At 60.8% G+C, this 16790-nt stretch overlaps 1 protein-coding gene across 1 annotated transcript; it reads right to left on the minus strand.

Annotated features, from left to right (window-relative positions):
• Window positions 1-2406: 2406 nt before the first annotated feature.
• RNF121 (ring finger protein 121) lies at window positions 2407-16418 on the minus strand. The gene is made up of 9 exons (XM_069883559.1): window positions 16339-16418; window positions 15445-15482; window positions 14819-14960; window positions 13026-13180; window positions 11935-12042; window positions 10531-10651; window positions 7158-7291; window positions 3767-3868; window positions 2407-2611 (listed from the first exon to the last, which is right to left on the minus strand). The coding sequence occupies exons 1-9, from the start codon at window positions 16393-16395 to the stop codon at window positions 2491-2493; spliced, it is 978 nt and encodes a 325-aa protein (XP_069739660.1). The 5' UTR covers window positions 16396-16418; the 3' UTR covers window positions 2407-2490.
• Between the last annotated feature and the right edge of the window lie 372 nt (window positions 16419-16790).

Raw genomic sequence — 16790 nt, forward strand, 5'->3', positions numbered from 1 at the left:
GAGGAGGTTCAGGTGGGACCTCAGGAGACGTTTCTCGATGGAAAAGGTCCTCAGGCCCCGGTAGAAGCTCCAGGAGGTGGTGGCGTCTCCATCTCTGGAGGGTTCCCAAAGCCGCCGAGCTGAGGAGCTCAGGGATCGTGGTCGGTTGTGGCCGCGTGCGGTTGGACCTGCTGATCTCCACGCTCGTTCCCACCCTAAGGACCCTCTGGTCGCTGCGCTGGGGGAGGAACCGCGCGTCCCGGCTTCTCCTGGGTCCGTCCCACCAGCCGGGGCCACCGCGGCCCAGTTCAGCCACCAGCAGGGACCTTCCTCCTCCCCCACAGCTCGTCCCGGGCTCTCCAGCTCCTGGGGCTCCTCAGCAGCCGCTGGAGACGGGGCCCTTGGTCCAGCTCCACCAGGAGGTTCCACCTCATCCCATCCCAGCACCTTCCTCCTTCCCCAAAACCCTCTGGTGGCTCCACCAGGGTCTCCAACTTCTTGGAACGGCTCAGGATCTCCTGGAAATGGGGCCCTTGGTCCAGCTCCACCAGGAGGTTCCACCTCATCCCATCCCAGCATGTTCCTCCTTCCCCAAAACCCTCTTGGTGGCTCCACCAGGGTCTCCAACTTCTTGGAACGGCTCAGAATGATCTGGAAACGTCTCCCTTGATCCAGCTCCACCAGTAGGTTCCACCTCATCCCATCCCAGCACCTTCCTCCTTCCTCAAAACCCCCTTGGTGGCTCCACCAGGGCCTCCAACTTCTTGGAACGGCTCAGGATCTCCTGGAGGACCCCGAGCTCGGATGACGTTGAAGGAAACCCCCAAGGCCACGTCCCCGTTTCCTCGATTCTATTTCTGTGACGCGGAAACAAAACCAAAAGGGTTTCGGGGGTGGGACACGCGGCTCGGTGACACCAGGAGCTCCCGGGGGGGGGTGACGTCACCGTGGGGTCAACGTCCCCGCGGCCGCTTCCCAAGCAGCCGCGTGACACGGAACCGGTGACGGGGCTGGTGTCCCCTCCCCGCGTCACCAACCGCATCACGACACCCTCAGGGGACACGGTGCCACCTCCTCCACTGCTCCAAAGCTCCGTGTCCCCTCCCTGTGTCCCCTCCCTGTGTCCCTTGTCCCATCTCAGCACCTTCAGGGGACATGGTGCCACCTCCTCCACTTCTCCAAAGCTTCGTGTCCCCTCCTTGTCCCTTGTCCCACCTCAGCACCTTCAGGGGACACGGTGCCACCTCCTCCACTGCTCCAAAGCTCCGTGTCCCCTCCCTGTGTCCCCTCCTTGTGTCCCTTGTCCCATCTCAGCACCTTCAGGGGACACGGTGCCACCTCCTCCACTTCTCCAAAGCTCCGTGTCCCCTCCCTGTGTCCCCTCCCTGTGTCCCTTGTCCCATCTCAGCACCTTCAGGGGACACGGTGCCACCTCCTCCACTGCTCCAAAGCTCCGTGTCCCCTCCCTGTGTCCCCTCCCTGTGTCCCTTGTCCCATCTCAGCACCTTCAGGGGACACGGTGCCACCTCCTCCACTTCTCCAAAGCTCCGTGTCCCCTCCTTGTCCCTTGTCCCACCTCAGCACCTTCAGGGGACATGGTGCCACCTCCTCCACTTCTCCAAAGCTTCGTGTCCCCTCCTTGTCCCCTCCTGGAGATGTTGGGACCATCTCAAAGGGCTCCTGGAGGAGACGGGACCATCCCAAAAGGCTCCTGGAGGAGATGGGACCATCTCAAAGGGCTCCTGGAGGAGATGGGACCATCTCAAAGGGCTCCTGGAGGAGATGGGACCATCCCAAAGGGCTCCTGGAGGAGACGGGACCATCCCAAAAGGCTCCTGGAGGAGATGGGACCGTCCCAAAGGGCTCCTGGAGGAGATGGGACCATCCCAAAGGGCTCCTGGAGGAGATGGGACCATCCCAAAGGGCTCCTGGAGGAGATGGTTCCATCCCAAAGGGCTCCTGGAGGAGATGGGACCATCCCAAAGGGCTCCTGGAGGAGATGGAACCATCCCAAAAGGCTCCTTGAAGCTGGGAGATGCCACCAGGATGACTCGGTTCCTCCTCGCGCGCCCAAGGGAGGCGACGCAGCAACCCCGCGTCCCCGTTCCCTCAATCCGGGGTGGTGGCTTCCAGCTTTTCCGGGAAGAAGAAAGGTCCCATCCCCATCCTGCGTCCAGGAGGAGGAGATGGACCCCAACGCCGCCCACCGGCGAAGGTCAAGGAGGAGAAAACAAGGACCACACGTCTTTTTTTGTTGTTGTTTTGGTTGCAACCCCGAAGTTCTCGATCTTCTCCTTCCAAGACTCGTTTGGTTGGTTTCCAACCCCCAACGACCTCCCCGAGCCTCGCTCGGAGAAGGTCCAAGGTCCTTCTCGGCCCTCAACGTCGTCGTGGTCCTCGACGGTGGCCGAGATCCTGAGAGGCGATGGAGAAAAGGCAACGGTGCTGGCCGGCCGGGGTCTCCTGGACCTGGCGGCGCGTGGCCTCTGGTGGCTTCGTGGTCCTTCCACGTTATTCCAAGCCCAGGATGTAGTTGATGCCTTGGACCAGGCCGATGATGACCGGTTGCCAGGCCACCAGGTAGCGAAGCCAGTCCAGGAGTTGCCCGTAGAGGACGTGAGGCCTCTCCCAGCTGGGCAGGAAGGAGTTAAAGATCCACGGGGACACGAGGGAGAAGAACCAAGGCCACCTCAAGGGGCCAACAAGAAGGAACCAGCTCTGAGGTGGCTCCAGGTTGGATCTTCAAGGAGATGTTGGGACCTCAAGGCGCCACCAAGAAGGAACCAGCTCCGAGGTGGCTCCAGGTTGGACCTTCAAGGAGAAATCGGGACCTCAAGGTGCCACCAAGAAGGAACCAGCTCCGAGGTGGCTCCAGGTTGGACCTTCAAGGAGAAATCAAGACCTCAAGGTGCCACCAAGAAGGACCCAGCTCCGAGGTGGCTCCAGGTTGGACCTTCAAGGAGAAATCGGGACCTCAAGGTGCCACCAAGAAGGACCCAGCTCCGAGGTGGCTCCAGGTTGGACCTTCAAGGAGAAATCGGGACCTCAAGGTGCCACCAAGAAGGAACCAGCTCCGAGGTGGCTCCAGGTTGGACCTTCAAGGAGAAATCAAGACCTCAAGGTGCCACCAAGAAGGACCCAGCTCCGAGGTGGCTCCAGGTTGGACCTTCAAGGAGAAATCGGGACCTCAAGGTGCCACCAAGAAGGACCCAGCTCCGAGGTGGCTCCAGGTTGGACCTTCAAGGAGAAATCGGGACCTCAAGGTGCCACCAAGAAGGAACCAGCTCTGAGGTGGCTCCAGGTGGGACCTTCAAGGAGAAATCGGGGCCTCAAGGTGCCACCAAGAAGGAACCAGCTCCGAGGTGGCTCCAGGTGGGACCTTCAAGGAGATGTTGGGACCTCAAGGTGCCACCAAGAAGGAACCAGCTCCGAGGTGGCTCCAGGTGGGACCTTCAAGGAGAAATCGGGACCTCAAGGTGCCACCAAGAAGGAACCAGCTCCGAGGTGGCTCCAGGTGGGACCTTCAAGGAGATGTTGGGACCTCAAGGAGCCACCAAGAAGGAACCAGCTCCGAGGTGGCTCCAGGTTGGACCTTCAAGGAGAAATCAAGACCTCAAGGTGCCACCAAGAAGGAACCAGCTCCGAGGTGGCTCCAGGTTGGACCTTCAAGGAGATGTTGGGACCTCAAGGTGCCACCAAGAAGGAACCAGCTCTGAGGTGGCTCCAGGTGGGACCTCAAGGAGAATTTGGGACCTCAAGGTGGATCCCACCAGGAGAAAAAGGATACGGGTTGCTGAACATCCTCTTGAGATCCACCTTCTCCTTGCAGTAGGGACATGTCTGCTTCTTCCCCACGATGCACCAGCCCCGGATGCAGAACTCGTGGAAGCTGAGGAGCAACAAGTTAAGGAGCAACGACCACCTCGGCCACCACCCGGCTCCCAGACGTCACCCCAGATCCACCTGGTGGCTCCTCAGCCCTTTTCTAGTGGGACCTGGACCTCCTGAGGTGGTGGGATGAGGAGGAGGAGGGTGGTGACCACCATCCCGAGCCGAGAAGCTCCTCGAAAGGAGGGTGAGAGCCAGCAGAACCCCCCGGAGATGCCTCCAGCTGGGAACCACCAGGGCTTTGAGCACCATGAAGGTTCCTCCACCCCTGAGAACTTGATAAAGTTGACTTGGAGCTCCTGGAGAAGACGAGGAACCGCTCCAGAGGCTGGATTTGCTCTTCCAAGCGAGGCCTGAGGTCCAAGCCCGACTCCCACCTCCACCCTGGAGGAGATCCAGAGCTCCTAGCAAGCCCTCAACCCCACGAGCACCACGTCCTCCAGCCCCCACGGCCCCTCGTGAGCTGCTGGTGGCTTGGAGACACCAGGACCACGTCAGCCGGAAGGTCCCAGCCGGGTCCCGGTCGTTAAATTTAACGATGTTTTCGGGCTGGTTGGTCGGCGTGACCTTTATCGGGACCAAGCTTGGAAACCACCACGGAAGGAGGAACGTCAGCGAAGCCGGAGGAGATCCCGGCGCCGGGAAACCCCTCGGTGACGCCGGCGCTGAGCAAGAGCCGCCACTTCCGCTTTCGAGATGACTCGGAGGACGCAGCTGACGGCGAGGGTGGAGAAGGTCCAGGGCGTTGGAGACCCTGGTGGAGCCACCAGAGGGACCTTGGGGATGGAGGAACGTGCTGGGATGGGATGAGGTGGAACCTACTGCTGGAGCTGGACCAAGGGCCCCATTTCCAGGAGATTCTGAGCCGTTCCAAGAAGTTGGAGACCCTGGTGGAGCCACCAGAGGGACTTCGGGGATGGAGGAACATGCTGGGATGGGATGAGGTGGAACCAACTGGTGGAGCTGGACCAAGGGAGACGTTTCCAGATCATTCTGAGCCGTTCCAAGAAGTTGGAGACCCTGGTGGAGCCACAAGAGGGACTTTGGAGAAGGAGGAAGGTGCTGGGATGGGATGAGGTGGAACCAACTGGTGGAGCTGGATCAAGGGAGACGTTTCCAGGAGATCCTGAGCCGTTCCAAGAAGTTGGAGACCCTGGTGGAGCCACCAGAGGGTTTTGGGGAAAGAGGAAGGTGCTGGGATGGGATGAGGTGGAACCTCCTGGTGGAGCTGGACCAAGGGCCCCATTTCCAGGAGATCCTGAGCCGTTCCAAGAAGTTGGAGACCCTGGTGGAGCCACCAGAGGGTTTTGGGGAAGGAGGAAGGTGCTGGGATGGGATGAGGTGGAACCTCCTGGTGGAGCTGGACCAAGGGCCCCGTCTCCAGCGGCTGCTGAGGAGCCCCAGGAGCTGGAGGGCCCGGGACGAGCTGTGGGGGAGGAGGAAGGTCCCGGCTGGTGGCTGAACTGGGCCGCGGTGGCCCCGGCTGGTGGGACGGACCCAGGAGAAGCCGGGACGCGCGGTTCCTCCCCCAGCGCAGCGACCAGAGGGTCCTTAGGGTGGGAACGAGCGTGGAGATCAGCAGGTCCAACCGCACGCGGCCACGACCGACCACGATCCCCGAGCTCCTCAGCTCGGCGGCTTCGGGAACCCTCCAGAGATGGAGACGCCGCCACCTCCTGGAGCTTCTACCGGGGCCTGAGGACCTTTTCCATCGAGAAACGTCTCCTGAGGTCCCACCTGAACCTCCTCTGGAGCTCCTTGAGGTCATTTCTTCTCATCCTGGTGCTGAGAAGACACCAACCCCACCTCTCTCCAACCTCCTTTCAGCTGGAGACGGTGAGGAGGTCTCCTCAACCTCCTGTTCTCCAGCCTAAACCCCCTCAGGTCCTCCAGCTGCTCCTCAACCCTTGTTCTCCAGCCTCTTCCCAGCCCCGGTCCCTTCTCCAGACGTTCTCCAGCCCCTCAAGGTCCTTCTTGGAGCGAGGGACCTAGAATGGAACCCAAGATTTGAGGGGTGACCTCACCGGGGGGACAATCCCCTCCCTGGACCTGCTGGCCACCTCGTTTCTGCTCCAAGCCAAGACGTCGTTGACCTTCTTGGCCACCTGGGCTCCTGCTGGACCCTCTTCAACCACCCCCCGAGGTCCTTCTCCACCAGGAACCCTTCCAGCTGCTCTTCTCCAAGCCTGGAGCTGCTCGGGGTTGTGTCCCAAGCGCTCGGGCCTGGTGGAACCTCATCCCCTTGGCCTCATCCCAAGGTTCTGGACCCTCTGGAGATCCTCCCAACCCTTCAGGAGATCCACGTTTCCAGGCAGCTCAGCGTCATCTCCAAACTCTCTCAATCCAGACCATCAGGCAAGAGATGGAGGAGAACGGGAGCCACCAGCAAGCCCTGGAGATGCCACCTGCGACCAACCGCCACGTGGATTGAGCTCCATCCCCACCACTTTTTGGAAGGAGGAGGAGCTGGAGGAGGAGCTGGAGGAGGAGGAGGAGGAGCTGGAGGAGGAGGAGGAGGAGCTGGAGGTGGAGGAGGAGGAGGTGGAGGAGGAGGAGGAGGAGCTGGAGGAGGAGGAGGAGGAGCTGGAGGAGAAGCTGGAGGAGGAGCTGGAGGAGGAGGAGCTGGAGGAGGAGGAGGAGGAGCTGGAGGAGGAGGAGGTGGAGGAGGAGCTGGAGGAGGAGCTGGAGGAGAAGCTGGAGGAGAAGCTGGAGGAGGAGGAGCTGGAGGAGGAGGAGCTGGAGGAGGAGGAGCTGGAGGAGGAGATGGAGGAGGAGGAGGAGGAGCTGGAGGAGGAGGAGCTGGAGGAGGAGCTGGAGCTGGAGGAGGACCTGGAGGAGCTGGAGGAGGAGGAGAAGCTGGAGGAGGAGAAGATGGAGGAGGAGGAGCTGGAGGAGGAGGAGGAGGAGCTGGAGGAGAAGCTGGAGGAGGAGGAGGAGGAGCTGGAGGAGGAGGAGGAGGAGCTGGAGGAGGAGGAGCTGGAGGAGGAGGAGCTGGAGGAGAAGCTGGAGGAGGAGGAGCTGGAGGAGAAGCTGGAGGAGAAGCTGGAGGAGAAGCTGGAGGAGAAGCTGGAGGAGGAGGAGGAGGAGCTGGAGGAGGAGCTGGAGGAGGAGCTGGAGGAGGAGGAGCTGGAGGAGAAGCTGGAGGAGGAGCTGGAGGAGGAGCTGGAGGAGGAGCTGGAGGAGGAGCTGGAGGAGGAGCTGGAGGAGGAGGAGCTGGAGGAGAAGCTGGAGGAGGAGCTGGAGGAGGAGCTGGAGGAGGAGGTCGTGGCCCAGGAGGAGGAGAAGGATACACGTGGTTGCAGGAGAGCCGGTAGGTGTTCTCGATGATTCCCTCCTCGTTAACGTCGACGAAGATCTGCTGCCCGCAGACGGCGCAGACGCTGTCCGAGAGGTGCTTGGTGGGCATCCCCGAGGCGCTGTAGAACTGGACACGGAGGAGGAGGAGGACAACGGTGACCACGAGGTCCCACCGCGCCTCGAGCTTCAAGGGAGGGCGAGGCCACCAGCTGAGGCGTCCACCTCGCCGATCGAGGCTTAAAAACCTCGTTACGGGGCTAACGAGGAGAGGAGAAGGTCCCCAGCGTGGTGGGCCCCGACCTTCTCCTGCTCTCCTCAAGAGTTGAGGGAGTAGGAGGTGAGCTGAGATGTTCAAACCTCCAACCCAAGAGGTTCCTCAAGCTCAGATTTGGAAGAGCAAAGCGTGAAGGCACCAACCACCATCTCCAAGGCTCCAACCACCATCTGAAGGCCCCACCCACCATCTCCAAGGCTCCACCCATCATCTCCAAGGCTCCTCCCACCATCTCCAAGGCTCCTCCCACCATCTCCAAGGCCCCTCCCACCATCTCAAGGCTCCACCCACCATCTCCAAGGCTCCTCCCACCATTTCCAGGCTCCACCCACCATCTCCAAGGCTCCTCCCACCATCTCCAAGGCTCCACCCACCATCTCCAAGGCTCCTCCCACCATCTCCAAGGCCCCTCCCACCATCTCAAGGCTCCACCCACCATCTCCAAGCCCCAGGTCCCTCCCTGTGGTGTCCCAGGTCCCTCACTGGGAAGGAGACACCCAATCCCAACATCTCCAGCTGGGAGGGATCTCCAAGTGTCACCAAGTCCACGTTCCTGCTCCTGGAAGGTCCACGTGGACCCAAACCCCAAGACCAGGAGCCTCATCGAGATGCTCCTTGAGCTTGGAGACACCTTGGTGCTGTGAGGACTTCTCTGAGGAACCTGAGAAGAACCTTCGTGGTGAAGAACCTTCTCCTGGTCTCCATCCGGAACCAGCTCAATGACCTCAGAACCTCCTTGGAGCTCTTGTCCTCAAGGTCCTTCTCCATCCTGGACCACCCAGTGACCTCAGAACCTCCTTGGAGCTCATGTCCTCAAGGTCCTTCTCCATCCTGGACCACCCAGTGACCTCAGCAGCTCCTTGGAGCTCATGTCCTCAAGCTCCTTCTCCATCCTGGACCACCCAGTGACCTCAGAAGCTCCTTGGAGCTCTGGTCCTCAAGGTCCTTCTCCATCCTGAACCACCCAGTGACCTCAGAACCTCCTCGGAGCTCATGTCCTCAAGGTCCTTCTCCATCCTGAACCACCCAGTGACCTTGTAGCTCATGTCCTCAAGGTCCTTCTCCATCCTGGACCACCCAGTGACCTCAGAACCTCCTCGGAGCTCATGTCCTCAAGGTCCTTCTCCATCCTGAACCGCCCAGTGACCTCAGAAGCTCCTTGGAGCTCTGGCCCTCAAGCTCCTTCTCCATCCAGAACCACCCAGTGACCTCAGAACCTCCTTGGAGCTCTTGTCCTCAAGGTCCTTCTCCATCCTGAACCGCCCAGTGACCTCAGAAGCTCCTTGGAGCTCTGGCCCTCAAGCTCCTTCTCCATCCAGAACCACCCAGTGACCTCAGAACCTCCTTGGAGCTCTTGTCCTCAAGGTCCTTCTCCATCCTGAACCACCCAGTGACCTCAGAACCTCCTTGGAGCTCTTGCCCTCAAGCTCCTTCTCCATCCTGGACCACCCAGTGACCTCAGAACCTCCTCGGAGCTCATGTCCTCAAGGTCCTTCTCCATCCTGAACCACCCAGTGACCTTGTAGCTCTTGTCCTCAAAGTCCTTCTCCATCCTGAACCGCCCAGTGACCTCAGAAGCTCCTTGGAGCTCTGGCCCTCAAGCTCCTTCTCCATCCAGAACCACCCAGTGACCTCAGAACCTCCTTGGAGCTCTTGCCCTCAAGGTCCTTCTCCATCCTGGACCACCCAGTGACCTCAGAACCTCCTTGGAGCTCATGTCCTCAGGGTCCTTCTCCATCCTGAACCACCCAGTGACCTCAGAACCTCCTTGGAGCTCTTGTCCTCAAGCTCCTTCTCCATCCTGGACCACCCAGCGACCTCAGAACCTCCTTGGAGCTCATGTCCTCAAGGTCCTTCTCCATCCTGAACCACCCAGTGACCTCAGCAGCTCCTTGGAGCTCTTGTCCTCAAGCTCCTTCTCCATCCTGAACCACCCAGTGACCTCAGAACCTCCTTGGAGCTCTTGGTCTCAAGGTCCTTCTCCATCCTGAACCACCCAGTGACCTCAGCAGCTCCTTGGAGCTCTTGTCCTCAAGGACCTTCTCCAACTACCTTCTTTCTGAACATCTCATGGAGCTTCTGGGCTGCAGCTGGCGGCACCATCGTCCCAACAACCCTATGGACAAGCTCCTTTCTGGGGAGCGAGGAGGTCTCCCCTCAGCCTCCTCTTCTCCAGGCTCAACCCCAGGTCCCTCAGCTGCTCCTCAACCTTCGTCCTCCAGCCCCTTCCCAGCTCCGTTCCCTTCTCCAGACATTCTCCAGCCCCTGAGCACCTCAGAGAAACCCTCCAGAGATGGAGACTCCACCACCTCCTGGAGCTTCTACCAGGGCCTGAGGACCTTTTCCATCGAGAAACGTCTCCTCAGGTCCCACCTGAACCTCCTCTGGAGCTCCTTGAGGTCATTTCTTCTCATCCTGGCGCTGAGAAGACACCAACCCCACCTCTCTCCAACCTCCTTTCAGCTGGAGACGGTGAGGAGGTCTCCTCAACCTCCTGTTCTCCAGCCTAAACCTTCTCCAGGTCCTCCAGCTGCTCCTCCACCCTTGTTCTCCAGCCCCTTCCCAGCTCCATTCCCTTCTCCAGACGTTCTCCAGCCCCTCAAGGTCCTTCTTGGAGCGAGGGACCTAGGATTGAACCCAAGATTCGAGGGGTGACCTCACCGGGAGGACAATCCCCTCCCTGGACCTGCTGGCCACCTCGTTTCTGCTCCAAGCCAAGACGTCGTTGACCTTCTTGGCCACCTGGGCCCCTGCTGGACCCTCTTCAACCACCCCCCGAGGTCCTTCTCCACCAGGAACCCTTCCAGCTGCTCTTCTCCAAGCCTGGAGCTGCTCGGGGTTGTGTCCCAAGCGCTCGGGCCTGGTGGAACCTCATCCCCTTGGCCTCATCCCAAGCTTCCAGATCTTTCTGGAGATCCTCCAGCAGCTCCACATCGTCTCCAAACCCACCAAGGACCCCACCAGGCAAGCCCTGGAGATGCCACCAGCCGGGAGGAGCCTCCGAAGCGGATGGAAGCTCCTCCCCCAGCGCTTTGTGGACCTCCGGAGTTGGTGGAAGGGTGGGTGGAGAGGACAACCCGGAGAAGACTCACCCCGATGGTGGAGGCCATGTAGTCCGCGCACATCTCCGCGAAGTCCCGCTCCAGGACCCCGTAGTAAAGTCCATAAAAGAGGAGCGAGATCCCAAAGTCCATGGCGTCTTCTGGTTTGATCCTACGAGAGAAGAAGCCACCGTGAGGAGCTTCTTCAGAGCAGGAGACCTGTGGAAGACCACCAGGAAGACCTCGCGGGCTTCTAGGTGTCTCCTGGAGATCCGTGGAGGCTCCTTCTGGGAGGCTTCACCTCGCACGTGGAGAATCGAGGGATGGTTTAGGGGGTTGAGGACCTGGAAGGACCTCCAAGTCCATCCAGATCCAACATCTCCACCTCCAGGTGGCTCCAAGCCCCATCTAGCCTGGTCTCCAACATCTCCAGGGATGGAGCAGCCACGGTTTCTCTGACCAACCGGCTCCGTCACCCTCACGGGGTGGAATTTCCTCCTCTAGATCTTCTCACCTCCAACCTAAAGGGGTTTCTCCTCGTCCCACCACTCCGGGTCCTCGGAGAAGTCCCTCCTCGGCTCTCCTGGAGCCTCTTTCCAAGCGCCTCTGAGGGAACCTTCTCTTCTCCAGGCTGAGGAACCTCAACTCCCTCTACCTGGCCTCACAGCTGAGGTTCTCCAGCCCTCAAATCATCTTTGAAGCCTCTTCCAGACCCGTTTCAACATCTCCATGACCTTCAACCACACCTGGTTGCTCGAATCCCATCCAAGTCGGCCTTGGACGTCTCCAGATACGGAGCTTCTCCCACCTCCCAGGCATCCAAAACCTGGTGTCCACCATCCTCCAGACCTTCTGGAAGGAGCAACCACCTTGGATCCACCCTGGGGTGACCAGGGAAGGGGTTGTCCACCCCCGCGGTGAGGCCACAGCTCGAATCCTGAGGTCCCTTCTGGGTCCTTCACTCCAAGAAAGACCTCGAGAACATCCAGGAGGAGGGAACGGAGCTGGAGAACGAGGGTTGTGGGAGAAGCTGAGGAACCTGGGCCTCCAGCCTGGAGAAGAAGAAGCTGAGGAGACACCTCGTCGCTCTCCAGGAGAGGAGGTTGCGACGAGGTTGGCGTCTCCTCCCAAGAAACAAGCGGTGGGACGAGAAGAAACGGCCTCGAGCTGCTCCAGAGGAGCTTTAGGTTGGACCTCGGAGAAGATCCCTCGGTGGAAAGGGGCGTGAAGACCTCGTTGGAAGCCACGGTGGAGCCTCCATCCCTGGTGGGGCTCCAAAACGACGTGGTCACGGCCTTGGGGACACGGTTTGGTCCTCAGGGTTGAGCTGGACGAGCTCCAAGAGCTTCTCCAACCTCTCTAATTCCACGATTCTACGAGCTGGAGCAGCTCAGGTGCCACCACCCCGGGTGGGACCTTCTCAGAAGAAGACGGTGGAGCCGGAGGTCGACTCACCTGAACAAGAGGTTGAGGCCGAAGAGGGTGAACATGACGGCCACGTAGCCGATGATGCCCGTGGCGTAACTGAGCTTGTAGATCAGCAGGAACCACTTGTAGACCAACCTGGGAAGGAGCCACGAGGTCAGGTTCTCCCCGCGGACACCACCCCGAGGACCTCAAGGTCCCTTCGGCCGCGTGGAGAAGGTGCTCGTAGACCGGTTGGGTGGGAAGGACCTCAAAGTCCATCAAGTTCCATGAGCAAGGACGCCTTCTCCTGGATTAGGAGCTCCAAGCTCCATCCCACGTGGCCTCCAACCCCTCCAGGTCCATGACAGGGACACCTCCCACTGGATTAGGAGCTCCGAGCTCCATCCCACGTGGCCTCCAACCCCTCCAGGTCCATGACAGGGACACCTTCTCCTGCATCAGGAGCTCCAAGCTCCATCCCACGTGGCCTTCAACCCCTCCAACCCTCCTTTTATCTCAATGTGATGGTTCAAACCCACCCAGGTCCATGACAGGGACACCTTCTCCTGGAGCAGGAGCTCCAAGCTCCATCCCACGTGGCCTCCAACCCCTCTAGGTCCATGACAGGGACACCTTCTCCTGGAGCAGGAGCTCCAAGCTCCATCCCACGTGGCCTCCAACCCCTCCAGGTCCATGACAGGGACACCTTCTCCTGGAGCAGGAGCTCCAAGCTCCATCCCACGTGGCCTCCAACCCCTCCCAGGTCCATGACAGGGACACCTTCTCCTGGATTAGGAGCTCCGAGCTCCATCCCACGTGGCCTTCAACCCCTCCCAGGTCCATGACAGGGACACCTTCTCCTGGAGCAGGAGCTCCAAGCTCCATCCCACGTGGCCTTCACCCCCTCCAGGGACGGAGCAACCTGTTCCTGGACCTCCAAACCCTCTCAGGAGAAGGTTTCTCCTCCAGATCTCATCTCCACGTCCCCTCTTGAAGCTCCGAACCCTTCTCCTCAGCCCATCCCTGGTCCAGAGCTTCTCCCCAGCTTCCCTGGAGCCCCCTGGAAGGTGCTCCAAGGTCTCCGTGGAGCCTTCTCTTCTCCAGGGTGGAGAACCCCAACGGAGGACGCTCGTTCTGACCTGGGGGTCGTCTGCACCAGAGGCTTCCGGGTGGCTCTGAAGGTGACGAAGGCCGTGACGGCCGAGAAGAAGAGCCAGACGAGGAGGAACCTCCACCAGTAGAGCTTGACGGTGAAGTACAGGGGCACCACCCACATCTGGAAGAGGGTCACCAGCTGCAGGAGGACACGAGAAACATCTGGAGGGGGGTTCGGGCTCCTCAGACCTCAAAAAAAAAAGGTCCTGGTGGGGCCGCTGGGAGGGGGAGAGCAACGGGATGAGGTTCCACCAAGCCAAGAGGTTGGGATACAACAACCCCCTGGAGCTCCAGGCTTGGGGAAGAGCGGCTGGAAGGGTTCCTGGTGGAGAAGGACCTTGGGGGGTGGTTGAACATGAGCCCAGGTGGCCAAGAAGGTCAACAACGTCTTGGCTTGGAGCAGAAACGAGGTGGCCAGCGGGAGCTGGGAGGGGATTGTCCTCCCGGTGAGGTCACACCTCGAATCTTGGGTTCCATCCTAGGTCCCTCGCTCCAAGAAGGACCTTGAGGGGCTGGAGAACGTCTGGAGAAGGGACCGGGGCTGGGAAGGGGCTGGAGAACAAGGGTGGAGGAGCAGCTGGAGGATCTGAGGGGGTTTAGGCTGGAGAAAAGGAGGTTGAGGAGACCTCCTCACCGTCTCCAGCTGAAAGGAGGTTGGGGAGAGGTGGGGTTGGTCTCTTCTCAGCGCCAGGATGAGAAGAAATGACCTCAAGGAGCTCCAGAGGAGGTTCAGGTGGGACCTCAGGAGACGTTTCTCGATGGAAAAGGTCCTCAGGCCCTGGTAGAAGCTCCAGGAGGTGGTGGAGTCTCCATCTTTCTAAAGCCGCTGAGCTGAGGAGCTCGGGGATCGTGGTTGGTCGTGGCCGCGTAGGGTTGGACATCACGATCTCCGAGGTCTTCTCCAAGCTCACGACTCCACAAAGCTCACGGAGAACTCGAGGGGTTGGCTGGAGACCCCCAAGTACGATGAAGAAGTCAACGAGAGGTTGGTTGGAGGGGACAGGACGGTCCCTGCCGGGCAAGGGGCATCCAGGAGCAACTTTGTCCCATCTCCAGCGCTCCGAGAAGTCCATGAACCCAGCTTCTTGGAAACCAAAGACCTCCAAGAGGCTCCAGCCCCTCAGATCTCCACGAGCTGCTCGGAGGACGATGGCGTCTCAGCCCCAAACATGAGAAGATCAGCAGGAACGTTCTTAGATCCATGGAGACACGGAAGGATGAAGGTTGGAGAAGGTCTCCAAGCTCCTCCAAGCCAACCAGGGTGACCCAACCCCATCCCCAAGGCCTCGTCCACGTGGGTTTGGAATCCCACCAGGGACGGAGGCGCCGCCACCGCCCTGAGGAGCATCTGCTGGGGCTTCACCACCTTTTCCGTGAAGGATCTTCTCCAAGATCCAACCTGAACCTCCTTCTGGAGCAACCTGAGGCCGTTCCCTCTCGTTCCTTGGGAGGAGACACCAACCCCACCTCGAAACCTCCTTTCTGGAGCTTCAGAGAGCGACGAGGCTTCTCCTCAACCTCCTCTTCTCCACATCCAACGCCCCCAGGTCCTTCAGCTTCTCCCCCGAGCTCTCCAGTTCCCTCCTCCAAGGTCCTTCTTGGGAGCGAAGAACCCAAGAACCGAGGTCTCAACGGAGACCTGAAGCCAAACCCGGCAGGACAACCCCTTCCCTCCTCCAGGTCCCACCCAACCCGAGACGCCGTGGTCCTTCTCGCCCACTGGGGACCTCCCGGACGTCCCCTAGAAGCTGGAGGAGAAGCTGGAGGAGCTCCTTACGTTGTAGGAGCGAGGGTGTCTCTGTTTCCACTGGACCAGGAGGAGCTGGGCCACCACCAAGGTGGCGATGAGGATGAGGACCATCTCGGCGTGCATGGCCTCGTGGCCCCGGTGCTTGGCGTGCATCCTGGCGTGCTCCACCCTGGAACGAGGAGGAGGAGGAGAAGAACCCGCTTGAGGGACACGTGGCGATGGATTCCCACCTCCATTCCGAAGAAAACGCCTCGAGGCGGAGCAGCTGGAGACGTTCGGGACCAAGAAGATGAAGAAGAAGCAGCCACCAAGCAGGTGGAGGCCACCATCCAACCCTTCCTGGTGGGGACGAGGCGTGAGGAGCTTCAAGCGAGGTTCCCGAGGGAAGGAACGAGGCCTTGAGGTCCCCCAGACCCCCCCGCGGCGCCACCGGAGCGGCTGTCGGACACCGAAAGCTCGTTACGGAGCCACCAGCCTCGTTCTCCGCCTCGTCCAGCCAGGAGGAACCTCCACGGGGAGGGGACGGAGCCACGAAACCCCCCGGAGATCCCAAAAAATTGCTCCACCAGCTTCCCAACCCACCAGGAGGTTCCTCAGAGACGAGGCCAAGAGAAGCTTGGAGGGGTCACCAGCTTCTCCAAGCCTGGACTCACCTCCATCTCTCCTCTGGGGACAGGTGGGACAGGTCGACCTGAGGAGGAAGGGAAGAGAGAAGGATCAGGGGGTGAAGCTCGGGAGAAGCAGGAGGGAACGGAGCTCAGGGACCTTCCAAGGAGCTCGGGGACCTTCAATGGAGCTCGGGGACCTTCAATGGAGCTCGGGGACCTTCAGGGAATGGAGATCAGGGACCTTCAGAGCTCAGGGACCTTCTGGAAGAGGAGCTGGAGGGACCTTCAGGGAGAGGAGCTCGGGGACCTTCAGAGCTCAGGGACCTTCAGGAAGAGGAGCTGGAGGGACCTTCAGGGAGAGGAGCTCGGGGACCTTCAGGGCGAGGAGCTGGAGGGACCTTAAGGGAGAGGAGCTTGGGGACCTTCAAGAGGAGGAGTTTGGGGACCTTCAGGGAATGGACATCAGGGACCTTCAGGGAGAGGAGCTGGAGGGACCTTCAGGAAGAGGAGCTGGAGGGACCTTCAGGGAGAGGAACTCGGGGACTTCCAGGGTGAGGAGCTCGGGGACCTTCAGGGCGAGGAGCTCGGGGACCTTCAGGGCGAGGAACTCGAGGACCTTCAGGGAGAGGAACTTGGGGACCTTCAGGGAGAGGAACTTGGGGACCTTCAGAGCTCAGGGACCTTCAGGGAGAAGAGCTCGGGGACCTTCAATGGAGCTCGAGGACCTTCAGGGAGAGGAACTCGAGGACCTTCAGATCTCAGGGGCCTTCAGGAAGAGGAGCTGGAGGGACCTTCAGGGCGAGGAACTCAGGGGCCTTCAGGGAATGGAGCTCAGGGACCTTCAGGGCGAGGACTTTGGGGACCCCCCAACCCCGCCCCCCCCAATCCCAGCGCCCTCCCAGTCCCCCCTCCCCTCAACCCCCCCCCCCCCCCCCCCACCTCCTCCACATCTCGCTCCACGGGGCCTCCAACCTCCACCTCCAGCACGGCCGCCATTGCTCCCCCCCCCCTCCCCCCTCCTCCTCCTCCTCCTCCTCCTCCTTTCCCCGCCTCATTCCGCCTCCTTCCCATCGCCCCCCGCGGCCGCAGCCAATGGGAGACGAGGAGGCGCGGCCCCCCCCGCTAAGGGACCGTCTCTAAAGTTTCATCCCCGCAGCCGAGCGCAAAATCCGCCCCCCAGCCCCACCACCCCCCCCGCCCCTCGCCCCTCGTTTTCAGCTTAAAGGGACGCGCCCCGCTCGCTGGTTTCGCCTCCGAGAGGCCCTTCCCGAGTGGGGTTTGCGCCGCAGCGCGGGGAGCGAACATGGACGACGGTCTCTTAAGGGCTCGGTGCGTGGCGGGCTCAAGATGGCGGCGGGGACTACAAATCCCGGCATGCACCGCGGTGACCG

The sequence above is a fragment of the Phaenicophaeus curvirostris genome, chromosome 1 (genome assembly GCF_032191515.1).
Source record: "Phaenicophaeus curvirostris isolate KB17595 chromosome 1, BPBGC_Pcur_1.0, whole genome shotgun sequence".
Lineage (NCBI taxonomy): Eukaryota > Metazoa > Chordata > Aves > Cuculiformes > Cuculidae > Phaenicophaeus > Phaenicophaeus curvirostris.

Excerpts from the sequence above, each read along its gene's own strand:
- RNF121 (XM_069883559.1), bottom strand. The coding sequence starts at position 16,395 with ATGGCGGCCGTGCTGGAGGTGGAGGTTGGAGGCCCCGTGGAGCGAGAT. Across the intron at positions 13,181-14,818 it reads GACACCCTCGCTCCTACAAC|CTGGTGACCCTCTTCCAGAT; the intron begins GTAAGGAGCTCC and ends GTCCTCCTGCAG. Across the intron at positions 12,043-13,025 it reads CTGGTGCAGACGACCCCCAG|GTTGGTCTACAAGTGGTTCC; the intron begins GTCAGAACGAGC and ends GCTCCTTCCCAG.